Source organism: Myotis daubentonii, chromosome 2, assembly GCF_963259705.1.
Source record: "Myotis daubentonii chromosome 2, mMyoDau2.1, whole genome shotgun sequence".
NCBI classification, from domain to species: domain Eukaryota; kingdom Metazoa; phylum Chordata; class Mammalia; order Chiroptera; family Vespertilionidae; genus Myotis; species Myotis daubentonii.
In genome coordinates this window covers 91,870,805-91,897,704 of record NC_081841.1, presented here as the reverse complement: position 1 = coordinate 91,897,704, position 26,900 = coordinate 91,870,805, and the positions used below count along the sequence as shown (strand labels likewise).

General features: G+C 51.4%; 1 protein-coding gene across 4 annotated transcripts in view; it reads right to left on the bottom strand.

Annotated features, from left to right (window-relative positions):
- The window catches only part of PLXNC1 (plexin C1), a 164,129-nt gene that overhangs the window by 14,678 nt on the left and 122,551 nt on the right, over positions 1-26,900 (bottom strand). For 3 of the 4 annotated variants that reach the window (XM_059683803.1, XM_059683804.1, XM_059683805.1), the window contains 2 exons: positions 10,108-10,285; positions 7,647-7,750 (listed from right to left, as the gene is read on the bottom strand). In XM_059683803.1, the coding sequence (XP_059539786.1) occupies positions 7,647-7,750; positions 10,108-10,285 (282 nt within the window). Of the gene's footprint in view, positions 1-7,646; positions 7,751-10,107; positions 10,286-26,448; positions 26,734-26,900 lie in introns of those variants that run through there. The other variant, XM_059683806.1, reaches the window with a different exon arrangement.

Sequence of the window (26,900 nt, the reverse complement as noted above, 5' to 3'; positions counted from 1 at the left end):
CAGGAACACCGAGGGAGCCAGCCCTGGAGAGGCCCCAGAGCACAGCTGTCCAGCCAGCTGTGTCCCGCCAGCCGCTAACGCTAGGCCAGCGGCCCCAATGGCTGGTGTTCCCGACAGCTTGTGGGGAGGGTTCTGGGCCGGGGCTGCTGGGCCTCAGGCGTCTGTGACGTGTCTCAAGTGAGGATTCTGGACTCTTAACTTGGACTCTGCTGTTATTACCAAACGTCTTCTCCTTTCCCCTTGAGCCCTTCATTGTTTTCTGGCCGATTTTTCAATTATCCTCCACATTTGATGCAATTAAAGTGAACTGTGTGCAGGCACCCCCTTAGCGATCCTCCAGCATGAGTTTGGAGACGGTTTGAAAATAGTTACAAGCTCCTCCGCATGAAGACCCGGATGTGCTCTGTTTCAGAGCCAATAAATACCTTTTAATAAAAGGAAGCTGGTGATTCATTCTGGGTAACTGTCAAAGAATGAATCCCAAGTGGATCCCGCGGAGGGTTGAGCCAATACTGTTACCGTCAGACGCTTCGCTTTGCCAGAAGCGAGCACCCTCGCTCCATCATCACGAAGGCCACGATGGCCGGCGATAGGGAGCGCTGCCCCAAGTTCACCGTCTTCTCAGGCGCTGGCACGGCCCACTGCTGGCCCGTGCCGGCGGCGAGAGCGCGGAAGCAGCGTGCCGTGCCGAGGAGACTGTGCTCAGAGAGTACCTCCCGAGAGCAAGGGTGGAAGCACTTTATCAGTGGACGGCTTGTGTGTTTGTGTTTTGAGCAGGGACGTGTGTGAGTATGCTGCCAACTTTCACAACTGTTCTGGGCGGGGCGGGGCACTCCCCCATGTGACACTTAACACCAGCGGAAAGGTGTTGGAAGGAGGGTCATTTTGAGCAAGTCAGCTGCTACCTAGTCGAGGACAGAAAGGCCGTTTTGAAAAGCGCCACAGAACCCAAAGTGTTAACAGTCTGTGCTGTTCGTTCCATCTGAGGGGCTCTGAAGGCTTTCCTAAAAGTGACTCATTAATCCTCCCGCGTCCTGTGCGGCAGGAGCACCCGCTGGGCCCCTACTTCAGGAGCGAAAACCAAATTGAATCAAAGGAAGATTAATGCCGCTGGATGGGTCTGAGGAGGAATAATCCTCCAGCTCAGAGCAGAACGGGTCCACACGGCAACTTCACAATAAGTCCCTCCCAGTCCTGCGGTGCCCCGGGTTCGATGTGACCACACGGCCACCCGCCCGCCGTCCACGAGGGCTGCCCGTCGGATGCTGCGGAGATGGGTGTGAGTGTTTCCACCCCCAGCACTGGGAGAAGGGACCCACGTCAACAATTTAAGGTGACTCTTGAAATAAACAGAAAACTAACGTATCCTCCAAACCATCTGCAAGTGAAGGTGAGATTTCTTTCGCTACAGTACTACCTTTATGGCATAAGTTGAAGATAATTCCATAAAATGGATTTTCTAGAAATATAAGCTTGGACTTTATGTAACCTTATGAAACTGACATTTTTATAGGTAAATATGGTCCAATATTGACCATTTCATATGGTTTAGCCTAAGAGGAAAGCTGGAATTTCTGCCTAAAAATTTTTATGGAAAATTATGAATAAAAAATATTCATATTTAATTCTGAATGTTGTCTGAAATTGCCGGGAGCCGGTCCATCCTTGCTGTTTCAAGGGACCTGGCATATATGGCATACGGTTCTTAATATGTTTGCTCACCTTCTTGGCGCTGTGTTTTAACCAAAGTCACCTCTCCGAGAAAGGTTGAATCCCCAGGTAGGGATTTTCCCCTGAAGTTAGGGAGGGAATAAAACCCCTCAACTAAGTGCCAGGCGGGTAATTAATCCCTTTAACTACGAACAATCATGCTTAAACTACATAATCTTTTCTCCCTGGAATGGAGATAAGAAACGCCCTAACCTTTGTAATAGAGATTGATAGGATTGAATCAACTGGTATAAATACAGTTGTAACAAGACAGAAACACTCAGAACTCAGAATCTAGAGACAGCAAGAGACAGAACTCAGAACTCAGAACTTAGAACACAGGGCTTGGAAGACAGGACCAAGAGAGACAGAGCCTAGGCACAGAACCCACACAGAACATTCTCTAGAGACAGAAGAACTTCGCTGGCGAGAGCATGCCGGAGGATCCTGGACAGGGACTGGCCTCGGAGCCTGGAGGCAGAGCCTGGTGAGAGAGCATGGCAAGGGATCCTGGACTGAACCTGACTGAGGAGATTGGCAGGAGAGCCTGACTAGAACCTGGTGACTGAACCTGACTGGAGAACCTGGACAGAACCTCTCTGGAGATCCTAAGCAGAACCTCTCTGGAGATCCAGACCAGAACTTGGCTGGAGATCCTGGCTGGAGATCCTGGCTAGGCTGCTGATCAACTGAACGCTGTCTCCGTGTCATTCTTTCTTCGCCGACTCCGTCTACGCCTTTGGGAACCCCTGGACCTGCTGGGGTTGGACCCCGGCATGAAATATTATAATATTTTCCTTAAAGAACAAGCCTGAAAACACAATGATCAATATAAATCACCATGTGGAAGCCCTTGCTGGTAGCTCTCCTTCCTAAAACGGTGTCATGTGAAAATAATTCCATCCCACTAGCGTCCCAGCAGCCCCACATCAATACCACTCGCCCGTTTCCTCCTTAGCTCTTCTCACTGACACCCCAAGGCCGGAGGCAGATGAAAAAGGAATCTTTTTCTCTCAGGGCCAGAGGGGTGACCTTGCTCAGTCCTTCGTGGCGGGTGGCGGGCTCATCAGAACATTCTCAGCAGACTCATCAAACCACACACACAGTGTCTGTGTGCCCGGGATTCGCCCGGGCCAGAGAGCCACCCCCCTGAGGACTGTTGGAGAGGACACGAGCTGGGCCCCGAGCTGGGCCCCGGGAGGCAGCGTGGCCTCCGGCAGTGCCGAGACTGGGGCCCTGAGCGCTCCGTGCCCTTGGGGCCGGCCTGGCCAGCTCTGGGGGCCTGAAGGAGGCCTCCCTTCTGATGAAGGCAACTACGGTGTCTTCAAGGAACAATGTTAAAGTGGGATTAGAAATGAGGAAGCATTCCGATAAACCCACAGACGTGAGATTCAGCGAAGGTTTGGAGAGGGTACCTTACGAACTGACATCAGGGAAGGTAACTACCCGGCCTCTCCTGAACGGGCCGGCTCTCCAGCCAGGGGCCTCAGCGCGGAAGCCTGGCGGAAAGCCTGGTTCTGAGCAAGGGGACCCCTCTGGCCGAGAAGACCGCTTCCAGCCTTGGGGCATCTGTGAGAAGAGCTGTGTGACTGCAGCCAGGTGTCTGAGCCTCTCTGTGCCTCAGCATGGGATTGAGGAGAGTATCTGCCCAGAACAGTGCTCAGTGTACAAGCAGCGCTGCACACATTCCTTAAATAAACATCGAAAGTCATGCACGCTGTAAGAAGCCGTTAGAGATAGTCCAACCCTTCACTTCAGTGCCCAGAGGACACACCTCACCGCAAGGACTCAGCAGGCCCATGGGACAGTCCTATGAGCTTTAAATGTCATTTGCGTGACAGCGTTGGCATTAGCGGTGACCACGTCACCTGTTGTGAGGAACACTCTTCAAGGACATGGTGGTTAAACATCTTTTCTGCCCCTCGAAACCTCACAGCTCAGAATGAGGGGTGCGAGCTGCAGACAAGGTTTCCTGCCGGACGTAACTCTGTCCTCCACACTCGATGCCACTTCACAGCAGGGTGTGGGCGCGATGGCCGGGCCAGCAAAAGGACCCCGGGGCGGGGGGCGGGGGGAGTGCAGGGGAAGGGAAGAAGGCCCGAGGGAGAGCCGTCTCCAGCCCCCACACTTCCACGTGCTCCCAAACACGGCGTGGTCCCTCCGTAGGAAACACGCACCCCACACACCGCCACGGCCAGAACAGGAGCACGCGGAGGACTTAATTACAGGGAGAAGGATGCCTCCGGCTCAATGTGTTTGTAAGGATGCCGGCTTTCCCACACCGTCTGCACAGGACAGAAGGAGACAAGAGCAGCATCGCCCTCCGCTGTGTTCACCTGATGGAAACCGAGGGGAATAAACGCGCCTGCATCAGACGGTGGCTGTGAACATGGATCGGGCTCCTGCACGCCAACGGTGGGGGCACAGCTGCCGCTGTTATCACCATGGAAAGCACGTGCCGATGCCCAGGGCGGCCGGGTTGCCACCCCCTAGGTGACAGGGCGCTGGAGGCTGCCGGCACCCGGCCCAGGACAGGCTCTACTTTGGCTGTGCCCTCAGGTGCCCTGTAGAAACCTGTTCTTCAAACGTACAGACAGCAGCGCCTTCAGAGGAGACCGACCAGCTGCACCCTGTCTGCCCAGGACAGAGCCAGACGGCGCAGCAGCGCAGGCCCCGCCTGGGACTGTGTTCAGGCAGGAGGCGGCGCTGGCCTCACCGACGGACTTTAAAGCCTAATTTGGGCTCATTGGAGGGAGGTGACTCTGAATCTCTAAAACTCTGGGTTAGACACCGTTTTTCAAGAAAATACAGTTTTTTGCTTTCAAGCACTTACAGTGAGACTCAAACTAGGCCACTTAAGTAAATGAATAAGAGTGATAATTAGCATCTTGTCGCTTTGGAGGGAAATTCGAGTGCTCGCTCAGGAGAAATTTTTCTTTAACGAGAGGGCGTCAGCCAGCCCTGGCAAATTGCTCCAAATTCTGGGCCTGCGGGGTGCTGCTAAACCAAGGACAGGCTCGGGTGCCGAGGGTGGCGGCGGGTGCTGTTTTCTGAGCGGTCTTTGGGAAACAGGGCATTTGAGATGGCCCATGCATAGAGCTCCCGGCCGACGGCCTCTGCTCCTTCAGGCGCGGTGTCCTTGCCTTATGGCTTGGCGTTTTAAACAAGGAGAATCCTTTAAGCCCCGTGTCCTCACCGTGTCATTTATTACCACCGTGTGGTGACGCTGGGATATGAGGCCAATAAATCATTTGGACGGGAAGTGACTACAGGCCAGATTAATTTCATTATCATCCCTAAGCAGATAGGTGTCTAGCACGGCCGATGTCTCCAGCAAAGACTGATGCTCTCTCTCTCCCGACAGCCTTCCCCATGCCTTGCAGACAGCTGTGGTGGATCCTTCTTTTCCGGCTCAGTGGCGAGTCCTGTCTTCCCTCAATGGTGGTGAGTGGCCACACCCCTTCCCCTGGGGCACCCCCTGCCTCCAGGTTGCCAGGGGACACCAAGAAGCCGGCCAGGGTGCCCCTCTTCTCGCACCGCTGAGCAAGGCAAGCACATTAGTCAAAAGCAGCGAGAGAGGGCTGTGCTCCTCCCAAACTCACTGAGACAGGCTGGCCACCCAGACAGGAGCGGAGGAGGAGATGGCTGGGGGTCTGCCACCTGAACGTCATAGAAGCCCGAATGAGCTCCTCCCCAAGCTCTTCCACCCGCGCCAGCGTCCTTCTCCCCCTGAACTCCCTCTGGGGCAGTGCTGCTCCAGCGTGGCCCACCAACGGGACACGTACTTCCAGAAAGTTCTCCGGGGTTTCTATAATCTCCAAGGCCACGACCAGCTCTGGACAAGTGGATTCTGAGGTTGGAAGGTCCGAGCTGCCGGGGGGCAGCACAGGAGCCAGCGGCTAACCCGCAGCTCTCTCTCTGGGTGCCCTCGCAAAGGCTCAGGGACAGCACCCGCCGCCGCCCACAGCAGCTGCTCCGAACTGGGCGTGAGACCCACTCAGCACGGCCCCCGGGCGAGGTGGTCGTGCTCCTGGCTGTCGTCCGGAAGCCGAGCTTGAGGAACGAACACTCTCGGCCCCTCCTGCGCAGGGAGCGGGCGGGGCGGAGGGCCTCCTGGAGGACACATCTCCCAAGGACCGTCAGCCAGGAAGGAAGGAGGCCCCCAGGCCCCCCAGGCGGCCTGGGAGCTGCTCCTCTGGCTTCTTCCTCTCCGAAAGAGCCCCCACATCCATGCCTCTGCCCTGCCATCCCCGAGGGCCATCCTGACCGTCCGTCCCTTGTGTCTCTCTCCCACCCGCACGGCTGTGTCCACCTCCTGCCGTCTCTGAATCCACCCACTGTGTCCATCCCCAGCGCCACTGTCCTTTCCGGTCAGCATCATCCCTCACCTGAAATCCAGGTTTGCATCCCTTACATCCACGCTCCACGCACAGCCAGTCCCTTTCTGAAACACAACTCTCCCTGCTTAAGCTTCTCCAGGGGCTCCCCACTGCTCTTGGGGTAAGATTCAGCCCCTGAAGAAGCTGGCTGGGCCTGCGTGACGTGCACCTCTCGCCTCTGCCCACCTCTCCGCACCTCCTGGAGAGGCCGCTGTGTGAACTGGTTAAGCCTCAGACCCGAGAGCCCAACTGCCGGGGTCAAAGTCTTGACTCTGCCACTGTAACCACTGGCAAGTCTTTGAGCCTCACTGTACCCTTCTGTAAAGTGGGTTAATAACAATACCAACTCATGGAACGGCTCTAAGATAGAATGAGTGAAATAAGGAGAAATGCTAGGTGAGCCTGCGGCGCAGAGGAGGGGCTCCGTAAAGGTTGGCTATTATTACCTCCCCGACCCCCCTCAAGTTTCAGCCAGTCTAAAGTAGTTTTGTGGAAGAACACATGTTCTCCCATCCCTGCTAGATGTGCTGGCACCCCACCCCGGGCTGGTTAAGTTCAGGTCTCAGCTTAGTCATAGCTTCCTTCCCAGCTCCAAGCCTCAGCACTACTCCAACATAAGGTGCTGCCTCATTACTTGTGTCCTCTCCCCTTCTCCACCCCTCCCCAGGGCTGCAGGACCTGTGAGGTCAGGGACCTGGGCTCTGTTCCTCATGTAAGCACCCCAGGCTCTCAGCACATAGTAGGTATTCGACAAAGATTTGGATAATGTTGCTGAATGACTCCCAATATCCCAGTGTGTTCAGGAACCTTCCCTGCCTCCTCTCTCTTGTTCTGTGCCCCTCACCCACATGGACACTCACTCAGCATGTGGGTCAGGGCCCAAAGGAGGTATCGCTGACTGTCACAAACAGGACACGCAGAGCTTCTTCAGAACACAGGGCCCTACACCAAAGGTCCCGCGGTCTGCACGGACCCTGGAGAGCGGGAGGCTTTGTCAAGCTAAATGACTCCTCTAGGGCAGCGGTCGGCAAACTCGTTAGTCAGCAGAGCCAAATATCAACTGTGCTTCTTCAGAATAGACTCGCCCAGGCCGAAAACCGACTTCTGCGCATGGGCCACAAAGTTTCAATCGCACTGTACGTGCGCCCGCACGTGGTATTTTGTGGAAGAGCCACACTCAAAGGGCCAAAGAGCTGCATGTGGCTCGCGAGCCGCAGTTTGCTGACCACGGCTCTAGGGCTTTGCTGAGGAACATGCTGAGAGGACAGAGAATGTCATAAAGGTGACATTTCTCACCTAAACTGCAGGGTGGAGAGCGATCGGCTCACTGAAAGTCAAAGCTTAGGAGAGGGGAACCCGGAGGAAGCCGTAGACCACGAGAGCAGTAATCCACGGGCTCCGCCAGACAAGCAACTGAGGAAAACTGCCCCAAACTATTCCAGAAAGTGGCTGGGAGTCCCGTGATTTTTAAAAAGAATTTACAAGGTACCTGAGATGACCTCATCCAGTTGGGCCTGGCGATGAGGGAGGGGATGAGGGGCCGGGCCTTGTCCTTACCTCGTAGTGGCCGATGGTGTTTAGCTTGGTGATTCCGTCTTCCAGGATCACGGAGGAGCCGTCGATGTCCAGGAGTTCTTTCTGCCGCGTGCCCACCTGAAGCTCTGGAGAAAAGCCAAAAAGAGAGTTTTGTGCGCTTTTAAGATGACTGGGAAATTTTAAGTGCCGCCCTGTCGCTTTTGCAAATATTATTTACAAACTAAATAAAGTGGGAAATATTTCTTTGAATGTTTACAGATGGATCAGCCAGGCCGGGAGCCTGAGTTTCGTTGTTTCGGTTTTGTGTTGAGGCTTGACTTCTCTGTTCCTCTGGGGCTCCGCCTGGAAGCGAAGCCAAATGAAGAGAGAGACACCTGAGAGGGACTAGCTCCTCAGGAAACTCCCAAAGCCGTGCTGCACGCTCACCCACGCGTCTGCGCTCGCAGCAGGCACCGCCTTCTGTGGGCCCCTGGGTGCGGGTGCTGCCAGGCTAATGTCCCAGAAGTCAGGGCTCAACCGTCACAGAGCTGCCAACTTGTGCCCCGGGGTCAGAATGTGGCCCACGGATGTGTGTTTTCTCTTTTTGTGAAACTGCACCATGTTTTCCTTATTATTTTAATGTCAATTCAGCACCAACATTTAATGATCGGGATGTTGCACATAAAAATTTGCAATCTGCCCTGACCAGTTTGGCTCAGTGGATAGAGCGTTGGCCTGCGGACCGAAGGGTCCCCGGTTCGATTCTGGTCAAGGGCATGTACCTTGGTTGTGGGCATATCCCCAGTGGGGGGTGTGCAGGAGGCAGCTGATTGATGTTCCTCTCTCATCGATGTTTCTAACTCTCTATCCCTCTCCCTTCCTCGCTGTAAAAAATCAATAAAATATATTTAAAAAAAAAAATTTGCAATCTGCTTTCGCTCTTAAAAAACAGGACCCTCTGGCAACATGGACTGTACAGGCCCACCATCGGCGGCAGCTAAGTGGCACTGCCCCCTAGATGGGCTTTCTTTCCCCATTAGGACAGGCCCCACCACTTCCTGTTGTCCTAGGCAGGCAGGCAGGCAGGCAGGCAGGCCCACCATGTCTATACTTCCTGCCCTTGAGCATCTGAGTGTGTGAGCGTCTGCCTGGGGTCTGAGCCTCGCTGCTTCCAATACACTCTAATGGCTGGTCTCCCGGGCTCTGCTCAGTGTCCTGAGGCCAGCCCTGGAGCAGTGGCAGATCAGCAGCCTCGCAGAGCCTGCCTGCTGGCACCGAGTCCTATTCCCACCAGACGACTCGGGAAGCTTCCAGCTGGCTTGTCCCGCTCCCTGCCTTCCCATCAGGAGCCAGGAGCACCGGGCGGGCAGCGGTGGGAGGACCACCACCACCTGGCTCCATGTCATCTCCTCTCCAGTCAGGGCCACTCATGTGTGAGAGGCAGGCTCAGGGCAAGGAAGCTGATGGTCCTGGTCCCGTTTCCTGGCTGAGCTGCCCTTTGACCCTGCACCTAACCAATGAGCTAAATAGGTCTTCAAGTGCCCAGCAGTCCATCCCATGACGGCCAACGGGAGAGAAGCAGAGGGGAGGTGCCTCTAGAGTCTAGAGACCCTGCTTCTTTTACAGGCGGGTCACGCAGTGGCTACATGTTTACCTGTTTCATTCACATTTGCCCACCCTGTCCCCGGGCCTCTCTCAATGGCCTGTTTGTTAGCAGGTCTGACTGGGAGGGTGAGGTGAGGTGGTTTTAATTGCTTGCTTAGTCGCGGCTACAACTGCACGTGGCGGGGAGATGAACCTTGTTAGGCTGCCTGTCACTGCTGTGATTTTACTCTTCTTTCCCGTCCCATTATCTGCTATAAAATCCCATGAGTCTCCCGCAAGGGCTGCGTGCAGCTCAACTTTACAATGTTGATGAACATTTGAGTGAAGTGAGCCCTGCTAGCCCCCTCACGCATATGCTCTCCTTTGCAGTGTACCAATAGAGCCCGACAATGAATGCGCAGCAGATGCTGCTGGTGCTGGGGGAGGGCGGAGGAGGCACTTAGTGCGGGATGAGATTAGCAGAGAGGAAGATGACCTTTCCACGCGCTGGAGCTAGCACCCCGAGTCTGAGCCCCCTGCTAATGACACTCGGTACCAAACAAACAAATCAAATGCCAACAGGAAACGCGGCACAGACGGAGGGAGGGCACGGGGTTCACACCTTGTGGTACTTCCTGATGCAGGGGAAACCCATTCGGTCTCAGGGTAGCAATCTCACACATCTGATTTACAAACCTAATATTTAAAACACCAGCATCCCTGAGGGATTACGATCCCAGGAAGAATCAGGACGCTGTCGGAGAGCATCGCAGTCTCGGGGCCCCTAGAAGTGCCCTCCGGGAGCAACAGGCCAAATAAGCGTCACAGATGGAGGCTTCCATGCTGGGGGCAGGGAGTGAGGAGGGAACAGGGGTGCTCCTCAGGGGTCTGGGACAAAACAGCTCCCGCGTCGCCTTACCAAGACAAATCTCATTCAGCTGAAGTCCATAAGGAGAGCCGTTTTTGCTGAGGAATGCTTGGAAAATCTTTTCTTTGGCTTGGCCTATAGTATCACAATCAAGAACATTGACTGAAATATTCCGACAGACATCTGCACTGTCGTTTTCTGGGATCTTTTCAAAGACGACGTTTAATGCCTGCGAGAACATAAACAGGGTTTCAAGTCGATTAGGTAATTGCAATCTGAAAGGCACTCCTACAAGACACGAACTCGGTGAGCCCGACCAATACCGCCGATGGCACATTAGCAGCCACTGCACTGCATTATTCTTTAATCTTTTTCCCATAATCCATTCTTTTCAGGGATAATGAAAAGGAAAACAGCAAGTTAAAACTCTCATTTAGAGCATGTATTGAATAAATATATCTGAGAGTAAATTATATATACTCATAAATGTTCTAAAAATGGTGATTTCTAATTTCATCCTCAAAAATAAATTTAAAAACTTGCTTCCACAGTAGATGAGGGCAGACTGGTGATTATCTTTTTATTAACAGAACCACAGAGTCCCAGGAGTGAGGTTGCAGGTGACGGGAAAGGTTACGCGGTCCCTGTACTGACCAGGGGGAAGAGGTCACTTTTTAATATGCAGCATTAATTATGGTAACACTCATCATCCCCTCCAGACTGTTTCCCGAGCCCTTATTAAAACACTGAGATGCCCACCCTGTGCTATTATCTGGGCATTAATTAATTTTACATTTCAGGGCCATTACTTAACGTGTTGTCAGTTAGCATTCTCCCAGTGCAGCAAGAATCAGATGAACTGCCCGGCTCAATGGTTGAGCATTGACCTATGAACCAGGAGGTCACGGTTCGATTCCCAGTCAGGGCACATGCCTGGGTTGCGGCTCGATCCCCAGTGTGGGGCATGCAGAAGGCAGTTAATCAATGATTCTCTCTCATCACTGATGTTTCTATCTCTCCCTCTCCCTTCCTCTCTGAGATCAATATAAATATATTAAAAAAAAAAAAAGACAGACGAATGGGGGAAGGAAGGCCTTTGTGAATGCGTGAAAACATCAAGCCAGGAATGTTTCAAAACTAATTTAAGAGCAATTTCAGGTTTACTCTGTCTAAAAACAAATGCACACATCAAAAACAACAAAGTTCTTTTTACTGCAGATCACTGGGGAAGCTGAGTCACGGATGTGCTAAGAGTATTATATAGTTGGCATAGCATACAGCTTTGAGTCTAAGGCATCTTGGTGATCAAGGGGTCAAAAGACCTGGATAGGGTGTGAAATGCACACTTATTTAACATTTTTGAGCCTGGCTGTGATGAGGGAATATGAAATTACTAACTACTGAAAATGTTTAAAAAAATGAAAACACAAATGATGTGGAGAATGGGGTCCTTAGGGTTAACAACTTCCAAGTGTGTATACTAACGGTACCTGCCTTCTAGTGTTGTTATGAAGATTCAATGAGATAATGCATGTCAAGGGCCTGACACAGGGCTGGGCTGCTGGAGGATAATAATAACGGGGATCGGTCATGTCATGTAACTTCCTGCAATTATTACTATTGGCATTGGGAACAGAGAGTGGCTGCGCACACAGGACTCTGACCACAAGCTCAGCGTCTGTCGGAGGAAGGAGGATGCTGCCGGCAAGCAAAACGGGCAGAACACCTGCTCTAGGGTCAGCCTCCTGGGTTCAGTCCCACCCTAACCAGCTGGTAACCTCTCTGCAGCTGTTTCGTCACCTGCAACGTGGGGATAACAATGGGCAGCGCCTCCCGGGTTCCTGTGACGATGGGCTGAATTAACCAGGCAGCACCTCGAGCAACGCCTGGCTCAGGGGTGCTTGGGATGATACGACTTGCGGACCAAGGACATGGACAAGGGGCTTCTGAACTCTGGGGCGGTTCTCAGGAGCGTGTCTTCTCGTCGCTGCCTATAAATCTTGCCCCCACAATCCTGTTTCCAATTATGCAACAGTCCGCTTGGGCCCAGTGCTAACCACAGGAGTCAGGACTCTGAGTCAGCGGCTCTGAGCTCTGAGCTCTGAGGTTTGGCGGTGAGCTCAGTCGGGCCTGTGTGAGTTCCTCCTGGCCCGGAGTTGCTCCCTTGCCTGCTCTCAGAGCACATCTATGTTTGGGCTACTCACCCCCTGGGAGGGTATGTGGAACACCTCTCTGCTCACAAAGCCCTAAGTACTGGACTGGAGAGCAGGCAGGGAGGGCCTGGCGGAAGGGCAGCTGGCTATCGGGCGGGCTGTCTGGAAGGAACTGACATGGTGAAGCTTCAGGCCAGAGTCCGCTCCCTCCCTCCCTTGTTTGGCAACATTACTGAGGCCTCTGGAGCCAGTCAACCTGCCAAGTGCATTTCAAGACATTCTTTTTAAAATTGTAAGATCCTGGGGAAAATGTTGTATAATCCTCAACCTCATTTTAGAGCGAGGAAACTGAGGCACAGAGGGGCCAAGTGACTTGTGCCAGGGGCACAGCTCATAAGTGGCAGAGCCAGAAGTTGATGCCATGAACCACTGAGTGACAGCCCCCCCCCCCCCACCAGCCTCCTCCTTCGCCCTCCCTCTACCTGTAGCCCCCAGGGACCCCGTGTTGGCTGAGGCTGTGAGTGAGGTCCTACGCTCGATCCCAGCACAATCGGGGGTTCAGGGGGGCGGCAGGGTAAATGCGAGTCCTGCCCGCTAAGGTCTGCGCAGACTTGCCCGCGTCTCCCCGTGTTCCCCTCCCGTGGGCTCCGCCCTGGGGGTGGCGGTGGTGAAGCTATTTCACAGGCTTCCAAAGATAAAGGAGAATAGAAAGCACCTGTCATCAGAGCTCCAGCAAGCCCAGCCCTTGAACAGTTTTATGGGTATTTGTGAAATAACACTGTGTGACTACCTAAAGGGCACTATTGTCTTTAACAAAAACACCGCTTTATAGGCAATAAATGTTCTTAAAAACATAACCAAAAGGAAAAGAAATCTTAACTGGATGTAAAATAATGTGAACCTGCGCTGCCTCCACAGCTGGATGGGGGAAATACGGAAAATGACAATGTAGAGTCCACAGGGAATTCTGAGAGTACATTCAGACACAAATGGATTTGTGTTCATTTCTCATGCTGTTAGCACTTACTATTCAGCAGCAGTTTCCTAACGTAGAGGGTGTAGTCAGGCTCAGAGTGGGCCCCGCCTCTTCACTCAGCCCGGCCCTGAGGGCCAAGTCTCCACTCCCCTTCCAGATCCGGAACCCAGTCTTCCCTTACTCTCCTCTCCTCCCTGCTGGGGGCTGGGTGTAGGAGGGACCTTAGGGCAGTCCTTGTTCTCCGGGAATTGTCTAGGTCACATTTTATCGGAGAAGTAAAGCATCACCTGTGAAGCAACGTGCAGCCACCAGGTGCAGCTCGGTCCCCCTCAGTCAGTGGTCACAAAGAATCGGGCAAAGTCAGGGGCTGAGGCCCTGGCAGAGGCAGCCTCCTCCCCCCCCCCCCCCCCCCCCCCCCGCCTGCTCCTTCCAGCTGAGGCGCCTGGGCCAGCCACCTAATAACGCTGAGCTTACAATTCTCCTTGCTCTGATCTTCAAAGAGTGGTCGGATTCCTAAGTAAGAACAAGTAGCCAGGTCGGCACGGTTCAATGGGTGAGCATTGGTCTATGAACCAGGAGGTCATGGTTCGATTCCTGGTCAGGGCACATGCCCGGGCTTCAGGCTCAGTCTCCAGTGAGAGATGTGCAGGAGGCAGCCGATCAATGATTCTCATCACTGATGTTTCTATCTCTCTCCCTCTCCCTTCCTCTGAAAGCAATGAATAAATAAATAATAACAACTAATAATAGCAAATTAAGGAGTGCTTCCATTGTGCCAAGCGCCATTGTAAATGACATGTATTCATATATGTAAATTAACTCAGAAACAACCCTATGATACACAGTCTATCATGATTCCCATTTTACAGATGAGAAACTGAGGCACAGAGAGGTTCAGTAAATTGCACGAGGCAAGGGCTTGGTGAAGCAGGCACTCTATTTCTGTGATCTTAGACACATGGTGATCCTGTCTTTCAAAATATGAAAACGTTTTGTAAACTGAGCATGGTCCAAATCTATGGGATGGTGATTAATTTTTAATACCCACGAAAGGCTAAAGTGCTCTAAAACGTAGACCTGTCTCCTTACCAGAAGCTAGCCTTCGGGTAAGAGAAACTTCTCTAGCTCTCCCTATTTCGTTGGCATGCAAGTGTCAGCAAAGCCTGGGCAAAAGATATGGTTGGTTGTCCAATCAGCAGCCATCGCTCCTCCTTTGCTCGGGAAGGCCAGGTGTCGACAGCACTGGGCTCAGACTAGGTTAGACCGGTGGCAACTGCCTTCTCCTTCATGGGAGACCAGTCATGTGACCCGTTCTGGCCAATGAGACATAATAAAAGGGGAGAACAGTGCTTAGAGCTGTGGTCGCTATTTTGTGACTAGGAAGCAAGGCCTAAAAGGAGCATGAAAATGGTGACTCAGAGCCTGACACTGCTGAGTGGATAGACCAGCCTTGGGCCTACTGACCTCCAGACTTCCTGCATTAGAATGAAATTCCATGCTCTTACTAGTTCAGGCACCGTTAGTCAAATTTTCTCTTACTTACAGCTGAAGACACCCAAACTGACAGAGCTGGCCTTGTTGATGCTGTGGCAGATAAACCCATTTACTGACAATCATCTACTCTGCATCTACTATATGCAGGGCATTGCAGATGAGGTACAAAGGAGAACTTGGCACTGAGCCTGCCTGAGTAATATTTGAAAACTGGTAGAACTATGATGGGATACACACAACAAATTCTAATATCAGATAGGAAACAGTAGGTATAGATGAAGTTTCAGAGGTTCAGAGAAATATTACCTCTAGCTTAAAGGAGAGATTTCAAAGGGAGAGAAATCAGGGAAGGCTGCATGGAGGAAGAGACATTTGAATTGTATCTGGAAAGAAGCTGCATGTACAGCAGTACACGAGGAAGCCTCTGAACCATTGATATACTTGGCTTCAATTCTAATTAAACTGGTGAGCAGCAAGCTTCAATCTTTCATGCAGGCTACTAAGTCAGGAAGTCTAGTTAAAGAATCTCAATTCCTTTGGGTAGAACAGAGGGTGGAGGACTTGAAGAGCCCTGTTTGTATTTCCAAAACCACCACCTGCTATCTGAGAGAGAATCCTTGTACTATTTACTAGTATAGAAACAAAAGGTGAAGAAGAGAACACTTCCTTCTAATGAGGTTTTAGGTTTCTAATAATAATAGCCAGCACTATCGAGCACTTACCATGTACTGGGAATTGTCTTAAATGCTTTGCTAATTCATTTAATCCTCACACCAGCTCAATGAAGTGGGCACTATTATCAACCTAATGGTTGAAGATACTGGGGCACAGAGAAGTTTAGAAATGTGTCCAAGACTGCACAGCTGGTGATGTCATAACTAGGATGTGCCCATGCTCTTAACGTGGAAGCCAGAAGGTCCATAAGGCAATTAACATCTAAGCACAGTCCCAACCTGCCTGAGGTCTTTGGTAAGTGCCTCAGAGCAGGCAGGGGGGACATGACCGCTTGGCAGGGGAGGCTCTGCCTCCGCACCTTGGCTTGGCATGAACCCGCTCAACCGGACGCACCCATAGGCATTTTCATTGAGCTCATGTTTGCCCAGAATAAAGATGAGCTTTCCCAATGATGTGGTGAAGTCTGGCCAACGAGATGAAGTGGGTATGCTCTGTGGCAGTCTCTGGGAAACTGTCTTAAAGACAGCTGTGACCACCTGTCCCCCTTTCTATAGTCCAGGTTATGTCCTGCTGGCTGGAATGTAGAAGGAGGCTGGGGGGTGAACGAACACCTTAGGCCATGAGGTGACCTGTGGACACGAGAGAGAAGGAGCCTGGGACTGAGAGGATGTCCCAGAGTAGAGGCGCCCACCAGTGTTGGGCTGCCTGCCCCAGAGCTTCATGTGGGAGAGAAATAAACTTCTCCACTACTGAAACCACAGGTATCTTGGGTCTCCATTTCTTGAAGCAGAACCACATCCTAATGGATTCAGGAACATGCCTCTTGCAAAGAAGGATTATTACAAGGGTAAGGTTATTTGGAAGACGCTTGGCCCAGAACCCAGAGAAAGACCAGACTGTAAGGGCCCTTTTGTACCAGGTCACAAACCAGCCCCTTTAGGTGGTAGTTGCTCAAGTTTATATTGTGGTCTCCTGTTCACATCTGCCCAGCGGGATATTGTCTGTCCTGGGTTGTAAATGCCCAGATACAGGAGTTACAGGTAACATTTTGAATAGTAACATAAGCTTTTAATTACAATGGATTCAGCTAACCAACTTGCTGCATCCCCCAACCTATATAATAAAAGAGAAACATGCAAATTAACCATCCCTCTGCTACTTTCAAGCCATGCCCATAAGTTACACCCACCAGCCAATCAGGAGCGAGTATGCAAATTAACCCAACTAAGATGGCGGCAGCCACAGAGCTGGAGCAAGCAGGAGGCTTGGGTTGCCCCCAGTGATGGAGGAAGCCAAGCTTCCTGCCTGGCCCGGCCGGCCTTCAGCTCTGCTCAAGGTTACAAAGTTTCAGTTATAGAAGATAAATAAATCCCAGAAAAAAAAGGAAAAAGAAAAGAGAGGCTGAGAGCTGGGGTCGCCGGAGGGGCATGGCCATCCTGAAAACAGCCCTCAGCCCCCAACCCAGGATGGCCAGGCACCCAAGCGGGACCCCCACCCTAATCCGGGACACCCTTCAGGGAAATCCAGCTGGCCCCCACCCGTGCGCCAGGCCTCTATCCTATATAATAAAAGGGTAATATGCAAATTGACCCTAACAGCAGAACCACTGGGAATGACTGGTTACTATGACACACACTGACCACCATGGGGCAGATGCTCAATGCAGGAGCTGCCCCCTGGTGGTCTGTGTGCTCCCACAGGGGAAACTCTGCTCAGCCGCAAGCCAGGCTGATGGCTGCCAGCACGGCGGTGGTGGTGGGAGTCTCTCCCGCCTCCTCAGCAGCACTAAGGATGTCTGACTGCAGCTTAGGTCTGCTCCCTGCTGGCAAGTGGGCATGCCCCGAGGGCTCCCAGGCTGCCAGAGGGATGTCTGACTGCCAGCTTAGGCCCGATCTCCCAGGGAGCGGGCCTAAGCCAGCAGGTGGACATCCCCTGAGGGGTTCCAGACTGCAAGAGGGCACAGGCCGGGCTGAGGGACCCCCTACCCCCGAGTGCACAAATTTTTGTGCACCAGGTCTCTAGTCCTATATAATAAAAGGCTAATGTGCAAATTGACTGAACAGTGGAATGACCGGTTACTATGATGTGCACTGACCACCAGGGGGCAGATGCTCAATGCAGGAGTGAACACCACTCAGCCAGAAGACAGGCTCATGCTGATGAGCACAGTGGCGATGGTGGGAGCCTCTCCCACCTCCGCGGCAGTGCTAAGGATGTGCGACTGCTGGCTTAGGCCCACTCCCCTGGACTGCGAGAGAGTGCAAGCCAGGCTGAGGGACCCCCCCTGAGTGCACGAGTCTCATGCACCGGGCCTCTAGTCATCAATAAATAACCAACCAGAAAGAATGATAAGGGGATACTTTCTGCTTAGCAGACCTTAAGAGTTAACAAGACAAAAAGCTCACATAAGAAAAAATATTATAAACTAGTGGCCTGGTGCATGAAATTCATGCACATTAAAAGGGGATTAGAGGAAATATTTTAATATTGCTATTTGCCCTTTCTTTATAATAGAAGTGTCAGAGATGAAAGAAAATTAGTTAAATGGATATGAAAATCTTCCTCCTGTCAGAGTCTGGGGCACACTGTGGGACCCAGAGTCAAGTCCCCTCCCACCCACATGCACCTCAAAATCGCGCGAGACCCAGACCTGGCCGATCCCCGCATTGGGCTAGATCCAGACCTGGCTGGCCCCACCTTGTCAAGCCCCGATGGGTAGGGGATGCGGCCTGAGATCCCCTGTCAAGCCCTGCCGGGTAGGGGGATGCGTCTTGAGGTCCCTGTCAAGCCCTGCAGGGAGGGGGGGTTGCAACCTCCGGTCCCCTGTCAAGCCCCCTAGTTGGGGGGCGTGGCCTCAGGTCCTCTGACCCAGTGCCAGGGCTGGGGGCATGGCCTGAGGTCCCCCATCAAGTCCTGCCGGGTGGGGGGAATGGCCTGAGGTTCTCTGGCCTGGTGCCAGGGTGGGGGGTGCAGGCTGATGGCCCCCGGCCTGGCGCTGGTGCGGGGGGAGCAGCCTGAGGTCCTCCAGCCCAGCACTGGGGTGGGGGGTGCACCTTTAGGTCCCCCATCAAGCCCCACCAGGCAAGGGGTGCAGCCTGAGGTTCCTGGCCTGGCACTGGGGCAGGGGGCACAGCCTGAGGTCCCCTGGCCTGGCGCCAAGGTGGGGGGCGTGGCCTGAGGTCCCCCGTCAGGCCCTGCTGGGTAGTGGGGCATGGCCTAAGGTCCCCTGTCAAGCCCCACGGGGGGTGGGGGGCAGAATCTCAGGTCCCTGCTGATTGTTCATTAAGGCTCATTATGGGAACTTGGCCTCCACTGTGGGTGCAGCCATCTTGTGTTATGGAAACCTCTGCCTCCGCTGTGGGCGCCACCATCTTTGTGGTGGAGTGATGGTCAATTTGCATATTCCCGCTTTATTATATAGGATAACTAGAGGCCCGGTGCATGAAAATTCATGCACTGGAGGGGGGCGCCCTCAGCCTGGCCTGAGCCCTCTCATAGTCCAGGAGTCCTCAGGAGATGTTCTACTGATAGCTTAGGCCCGCTCTGTGGGAGGCAACCAGGCCGGCCAACCAGGGGATGGCACCACCCCCATCACCCCACCGCTGCTGCCTGGCCTCCCTCTGTGGGAGGTTACCAGATGGGCTGATCAGGGGATGGTGCCGGCCCCGCCCCCATCACCCTTCCACTGCCACTGGTTGCTGCCCTCCCCCATCGCCGTTTCCTCCCTCTGCCCGCTGGCACATGCCTTGGCTGGCCTGGTGCTGCCTGCTCGCTGGCCCTGCCCCTGCCCACTGGTCGTTCTGCTGTTTGGTCGATTTGCATATTACACTTTTATTATATAGGATAAGCACCTACACTGTGCTGGGCGGCACGGCTAGACATCTTACACACATTATTTTCTGACTAGAGGCCCGGTGCACAAAAATTTGTGCACTCGGGGGTAGGGGGTCCCTCAGCCCAGCCTGTGCCCTCTCGCAGTCTGGGACCCCTCGGGGGTGACGACTTGCTGGCTTAGGCCTGCTCCCTGGGGGATTGGGCCTAAAATGGCAATCAGACATCCCTCTGGAAGCCCAGCAGCCCTTGGGGGATGTCCATTTGCCAGCGGGGAGCAGACCTAAGCTGCAGTCGGACATCCTTAGCGCTGCTGAGGAGGCAGGAGAAGCTCCCACCACCACCACTCTACTGGCAGCCATCAGCCTGGCTTGTGGCTGAGCAGAGCTCCCCCCTGTGGGAACGCACTGACCACCAGAGGGCAGCTCCTGCATTGAGTGTCTGCCCCCTGGTGGTCAGTGTGTGTCATAGTGACCAGTCATTCCCAGTCTTTCTGCTGTTAGGGTCAGTTTGCATGTTACCCTTTTACTATATAGGATAGAGGCCTGGCGCACGGGTGGGGGCTGGCTGGTTTGCTCTGAAGCATGTCCCGAATCAGGGTGGGGGTCCCGCTTGGGTGCCTGGCCAGCCTGGGTGAGGGGCTGATGGCTATCTGCAGCTGGTCACACCCCCTTCAGGGTGGGGGTCCCCACTGGGGTGCCTGGCCAGTCTGGGTGAGGGGCTGAGGGCCGTTTTCAGACTGGCGGGCGACTGAAGCTCCCAGCCTCTTTTTTTACTTTTTTTTTTATTCTGGGATTTATTTACCTTCTATAGCTGTCACTGGAGCTGAGAGCCGGCTCTAGCTCTGAGGCCATTGCTGGCTGAAAGCAGGTATCTGGGTTTGTTTAGCTTCTATAATTGAAACTCTGTTGCCATCACTGGCGCTCTAAGCTCGGAGGCCCGGCTGGCTGAAAGCAGGTATCTGGGGTTTGTTTAGCTTCTATAATTGAAACATTATTGCTTCTGGAGCTCAGAGCTGGGCCGGGGCAGGCGGGGAACCTTGGCTTCCTCCATCACTGGAGCAAGCAAGCCTCATGTTCACTTCAGCTGTGTGGCTGCCAGCTGCCATATTTGTTGGCAGTTAATTTGCATATCCTGCTGATTATCCAATGGGAAGCATAGTGGAGGTATGGTCAATTAAAATGTTCGTCTATTATTAGATAGGATATAGCAAATGTACAAGGTTGGGTTTTCTGACCACCTGTTTATAGATGAGGAAATAGGTTCAGAGAAGTTGAGTGACTTGCCCAAGGTCACACCACCAGTGAGTAAAGTGGCTGAGCCCAGACTCACACCCAAGAAGGTCAGATTCCAAACCTCACCTCTTCTGCACTAACCACACAGCACCTGGTCATACAACCCCCTTCCTGGCTCACCAGCAGCCTTCACACAGCATGGGGGCTTCAGATACTGAGGTGGAAAAAGAAGGCTGCAGGTGGGTGGAGGAATTAGAAGCAGGGGAAGAGGCATTTTTCACACACTTTCCCCACACTTTTGGGAGAAAGGGTGATCCAGCTACTTCATTTACTCCTCAACTGTAGGGAGCGGCTATAGGGTTAAGCCTTGGACTGACCTGTGGCAGAGCCACAAACAAGTCCCAGCTTAGAGGGCAGAGCCCTCTTAGCATAATTAAGCTTGACCTTATGACACCCCCTAGATCAGCCGTGGGCAAACTATGGCCCGGGGGCCGGATCCTGCCCATTTGAAATGAATAAAACTAAAAAAAAAAAAAAAGACCATACCCTTTTATGTAATGATGTTTACTTTGAATTTATATTAGTTCACACAAACACTCCATCCATGCTTTTGTTCTGGCCCTCCGGTCCAGTTTAAGAACCCATTGTGGCCCTCGAGTCAAAAAGTTTGCCCACCCCTACCCTAGATCCTTCCTAGGTAGCTAATGGGCTGTGGGAGATGCAGCAAGTGCTGCCAAAACAAGTGAAACTCACAAGAACATTGTAACTATGTTGACCACTACCTTGTTTTTCTCTGACTATAAAATAAACCTCAGCTTGCCGTCTGGATCCTTCTCTGTGACCTCAGCCAGGCACAGGAGATCCACTGAGCCCCAGCTATATTCTCTTTATCTGTCTTTTCTTTAATCCTTCAACCCTGCCCCCCCCGCCCCCTCAGGCTCACCAAACCCTTGGCTGTGCTGGCACGGCACATTCAACCATATTCCTAGCTAAGAAGGGCAGGGATGTTGCTTCATCCTTCCCGAAATACCTTATAATGCCTAGGAAGTAATTTTAAAACAATTTGTTACAAACCAGCAACTTTATCATAAAAGGTCTTAGGCCAATAATTACTTTCATTAAACAAAACTTATAAAATATATTTCTAGTGTCATTTCAGAGCCAACTAAAGGTCACGAGGAACGTCTGGTTTTTATACCAGACAGAGAGAGAGAGAAAGAGAGAGAGAGAGAGAGAGAGAGAGAGAGAGACTTCCAGATGTGCAGCAAAAGCAGCGTGAGTTCTGAGTTAAAAGTGTGAGTCCCAGAGAAGCTTCTGACCTGAGGTTTTTCTCAAGCTGGAGCCGGCAGCCCTGGGACAACCCGGCCAGTCGGCCCTGCATTGCTGCTCTTGCCTGCGGACCTCCCCACCCACCCTACTCCTTTTCCTGTCCCACCAAAGATGGAAAACCTCAAGCTTCCTGGATCAAGGTGCTTGGCCTCACAGAATGAGGGAGGAAGGCCTTTTCCATTTTGAAGAAAAAAATTTAAGTTAGTGGTGAGACTTCGTCAAATTTCAGTTTTCACACAAAATTTCCTGTACTTGCTAGCATTTGCTCACACTTGTTCATGCTACAATCACAGGAGAAGCTGTCTGATTTCGCCTCAAATGATTGATTTCAGCATTTTAGGTTTAATATGAGTTTTCAGTGTTTGGTTTTTGGCAAAGTTTGAGTTTCAGACTAATGGAGAGTGGCAGGGCAGTTCTATGCTGTGTCCCCAGAGGAGAGGAAAGAGGCCGGGCACTTGGGTTGGTGGGAGGGCAGATTGTAGTTCTTTTTTTTTTTTTTTTTTTTTTTTTTTTTTTTTATTACATCAAGCTCTAGATCAGGGCTGGCAAACTTTCTGTAAAAGGCCAGATAGTAAATATTTAAGATTTTGCGGCCTGTATGGTCTCTGTTACATCTACTCAACTCTGCATTTGTACAGGGACAGCCATAGACAATAGAAAATGAATGGACAGGGCTGCGTTCCAATAAAACTTTACTTATAACCATAGGCAGCAGGGCCATGTTTGGCACATAGGCTGTTGTTTGCTGACCCCTGATGCTATAGGTAATAGTAACTTCAAATGGAATGCTGACGTTGACCATGCAGGAAAAGACAAATCTAAAAAATGCCTATTATCTCCACCACGATTTGCTATAAAAGTTACCATTCTCTAAGGGGCACACCTATAAATAAGGACCCTTAACAATGAGATAGTAGAGTCAAATTTGAGCCATAAAGAAGAAAATTAAATACTTTGTATTTAGATAACTAAGTATTTTCTAGTTCCATGATTATGGGCGTGAGAAGAGTATGAAGGGGGAAGTCACTTAAGGCACTCATTTAACGTTAATTTCTCATTTTCCACTGCTTGCCATCAACTAGGGAATGACTTACCTAAAATGATTACAGAAAATGGTTTCACTTCCTTGATCAGGAAGCTCAGAACAGTAACTATGAAGTTAGTAATGGTTTCAGTATTATCTCAAGTCATAATGGAAATGATTTGCACTACGGTGGAGAGAAAAAGGGAGAAAAAGCTCAAGGACTGTTAATTAACTCCACTGTTTCTCCACAAATGCTAGGAGTATTAAAAACAAGGTTGCTGGAGTGCAAACATCAGGACTTAATGAACAATGGGATGCAATTGAAGTAAGAGGGAATGACTTAATCGGGACAGTGGGTTAATTACAGGGATAATGAATCTTCTGGAAGGACAAACCAAATGGAACATCGGGAGCTGGGGAGGATGGGGACAGCCACCAAGGTAAAGGAAGGAAGGAGATGAGGAGTTCCTGCTAGAGACGGCTAGAGCCCCGCTATATGTGAAGTATTTTATTAAACTTGATTATCCCCAACACGGAAACCACGAGGGGGGAAAGATGGACTGCCATGGGCTGCTATCAACCTTTAATAAATCATAGTCAAGCCCTAGCCGGTTTGGCTCAGTGGATAGAGCGTCAGCCTGCGGACTGAAAGGTCCCAGGTTCGATTCCAGTCAAGGGCATGTACCTTGGTTGCGGGCACATCCCCAGTGGGAGGTGTGAAGGAGGCAGCTGATCGATGTTTCTAACTATCCCTCTTCCTTCCTCTCTGTAAAAAGTCAATAAAATATATTTTTAAAAAAATAAATAAATCATAGTCGAGGCATTAAGATTTCTGCAGGCATGTGTCTGTGCTTTCTCAAGAACTTCTAATAATCTTAAAGACCTGCTCGCAGAGCCGCGAAGGAGGCCGTGGTGTGTGTGGAGCGCCGCTGCCAGGCTGGGAAGATGCCATCTCTCCGCGGCAGCCACTGGCAGGCTCACTGCCTGGGCATAAGAGTTCAAAAGGCACTTTCTCGCCTAACTTTGATTACAAGTCAACCTTCGCTTGCTAATTCAGCACACTTGCCACGAGTTACTGGCTTTCCTCATCTCTTCCTCATTTCTCCCCTGTGGCACACTTTCCTGGAACCCAACTCCTCAAGTCTTCGCTTGCTGTCCCGAAGTTCCAGGCGACCTGCTTGGCGTGCATCCCTGTGACAGCGCGCTCAGGGCCCACGCTGCTCCAGCAACAACAGCTGACGTGCCTAACACTTCGCGAAGCAGGGAAAGCCACAGAGCAGCAGGGTTTGCTCCTCTTCCAGCTGTCGAATCCGAATCCCTGGGTAGCAGAGGAGTCCCAGTCCCGCGGCTGCTGACCTCCGTGGATGCCAGCCTGCGGAGGCCGGTGGCCTCACTGACCACCAGCCCTGGTAGAGCAGGATGGCTTCTGATGGCACCAGAGTGAGTGTGACCAGAGCCTTTTCTTAGATTTGAGGAAAGACAGAGGCGTTTTCCTCCCAGGATGCAGGGAACAAAGAATTATTTCCCGGAGCCCGTTTGTTAGTACAATGATTTCATGGAGAAGAAACTGGCAGGGTGTCTCTGTGTTCTAGAAAACACCCCACACCTCAGGGAGAACACATCCTAATCTTAGAGGTGTGAAACCTCATGTTTAGGTTGTTATATGAGGCGCTGTGTTTCTGAGCATTTAGCCAAGTAAGAGTTCGGGGCCTCCTTTCCACGTGTCTGTGCCCTGGCACCAGCCGGCGCTGCACGTGGCCAGGGGCTGCTCCGGGTCCCTCTGACTGTTCTCCCTGAAGGGAATTTACACACACACTCACCCCAGTGTGCTCAGCACACTTTGGTTTTCAATTACTTCAACCACCTCGGGCAAACTGAGAAAATCAAGACTTCAAACCACTGGGTGTGCCCACCAGGGAGGGGGGTTAAAGTGAGAACGAGGGGAGGAGGGAGCAGAGAGAGATGATGGTTAAAGCTGGGGAACGTGCCTGAAAGGAAATGAAAAACTTTAAATTTTTTATATTGACCTTCTGCTAAAATTTTGTCACACAAGCATAGACTACCAGATCACGTGATTTCTCAGGAGCATCTAGTGCAATCGTCCCCCATGAAAGAGAGGCTGGGCAGAGCCAATAAAAGACACTCATGTTCACGGTCAAAGGCATGGCCCCTAGAAAGAAGTGGCCCATCCCTTTCCAGCTTCAACTCTCGACGTCTGATGGCAAAACCCTATTTGAAAAGGAAGATTTACGTGGATATCTAAAATCATAATTTTCCCTTAGTCTTTTTCCCAGCGACGATAAAGGGAAAAAGAACCCAAGAGTCGACACGAATTTCTTCAACATCAGGAAACACTTTGATGATGAGTTGAGTGTTAACAAATCAGAAACACATGGTTTTAATTGACTGTGAAAAATAATGTTTCAAAATGAAAGGAAAAAGTGTTCAGATGTAAAGCATTAAGAGGGACTCAAATCTCAAAAGCTGCTTCAGGCATCTGACGCCCGCCCCCTACTCCCAACCCCATCTTCTTTCCTCGCCTTCCTGTTGGGGTTCATGTTTTCATGACAGTCAATTACTGCTGGATTCCCTGACCTATATTCACTTGCAAGTATGCCTCTCTGGGAACCTGCGGGGCTTCTAAAATGTTTCAAAAGTAAAAGCACAAACATCTTCTGGTTTAGGACCAAGGCCCTGGGTGTGAAGACACACTTAGGATCGGTGGAAGCAGAGACAACAGGCCCGGATCAAAGCTCATCTTCTGATCTCCAAGATGCCAGTGGGGTCCTCCATCCCCAGAGACTCTGATATAATCAGTCCCAAGGAAAGACCCAGGCATTGGTCTACCTCAGTGGTTCTCAACCTTGGCTGCACATTAGAATCACCTGGGGATCTTTTTAAAATCCTGATTTCTGGGCCTCATCCTCCGGAAATTCTGTTTCTTTGTTATGGGGTGGGGCCTGGAAACCTGACACACCTCTGAAATGTGCAGCCAAGGTTGAGAACCACTGCTCTAGATGGTTCTAATGCATACTAAAGCTTGAGTACCACTGCACCTCACTGCCTCTCCCATGCAGAGAAAACAGAAGCCTCGACTTTCTGCTCAGCTTCCCGCCTTGTGGGTGGCGGTTGGGTGCACATGGTGCCATCTTCAGTGGAGGGTGAGCTATATCTTCCAGTGACCGAGAACTCGAAACAGCTGATCTGTGGCTATTCTCCCACCAGAGAACATAACCATAACTCAGTCTACAGCAACGTGGAGCCTTGTCCAATTAGGGGATGAATTCTTCCAGGATGACACCGCTGTGCTCACCATGCAGAGCAAAGCCACAGGAGACGCAGCCCCTCACTGAGCGATTCCAAAACCTCACAGTAACTTTTTCCTGCTTCTCCACTAACGAGATTGTGAAGCAGCCCAGAGTCTCCATACGGCTAATGATCAAACCAAAACACAGCAATCTCTTCCCCAAGTCTCTATGAACAGAAAAGTACAGAATATTCCTAAGTAATTTCGGAGATACTTGCCATGCTTGATTCTCTAAAATTTCTGTATGTGCAAGAAACTAGTCCCTCTCCCTTTAGGAAGGGAAGCGGGTGGGTGGGGCGGGGACGGGTGAAAAGGAAGTTCGCAGATGGGCAAAACCCCCCAGCAGCCAGGCACTCATCTTCCTGCAGTGATTTACAGCTTTCCTCCAAAAATAACTATGAGATCGCAGAACATTAAGTGCATGACACCAAACATTTGTAAATAATCCAAGAAAATACAGCAAGGCCGTCATGCTGCATGGGGAACGCAGTGGAATTTGTCTTGTGTTATCGTTCTAAAAGAAGACGGCCTCCATTTGGCTGAAATATATCTTCACGCATTGTTTTGCAGAGCAGAGCTGTTTGAGAAATTCTGATGGCAATTATAAGTGCTGAATGGGGAGTACTTTGCATTTCCTTTGACGATGCTGAAAGCTATAAGCAATCCTGATATTAAAATCTTTGGAAATTGATGAGTACCCCAGGCATCATTACAAGACTTTCTCCCCCAAACAAAGTAATTAAAATCTATTATGTGAATACATGTTAATATTTTATCAACTACTGTTTTTAATCGACTAAACACGTGAAACCTCCCAGAA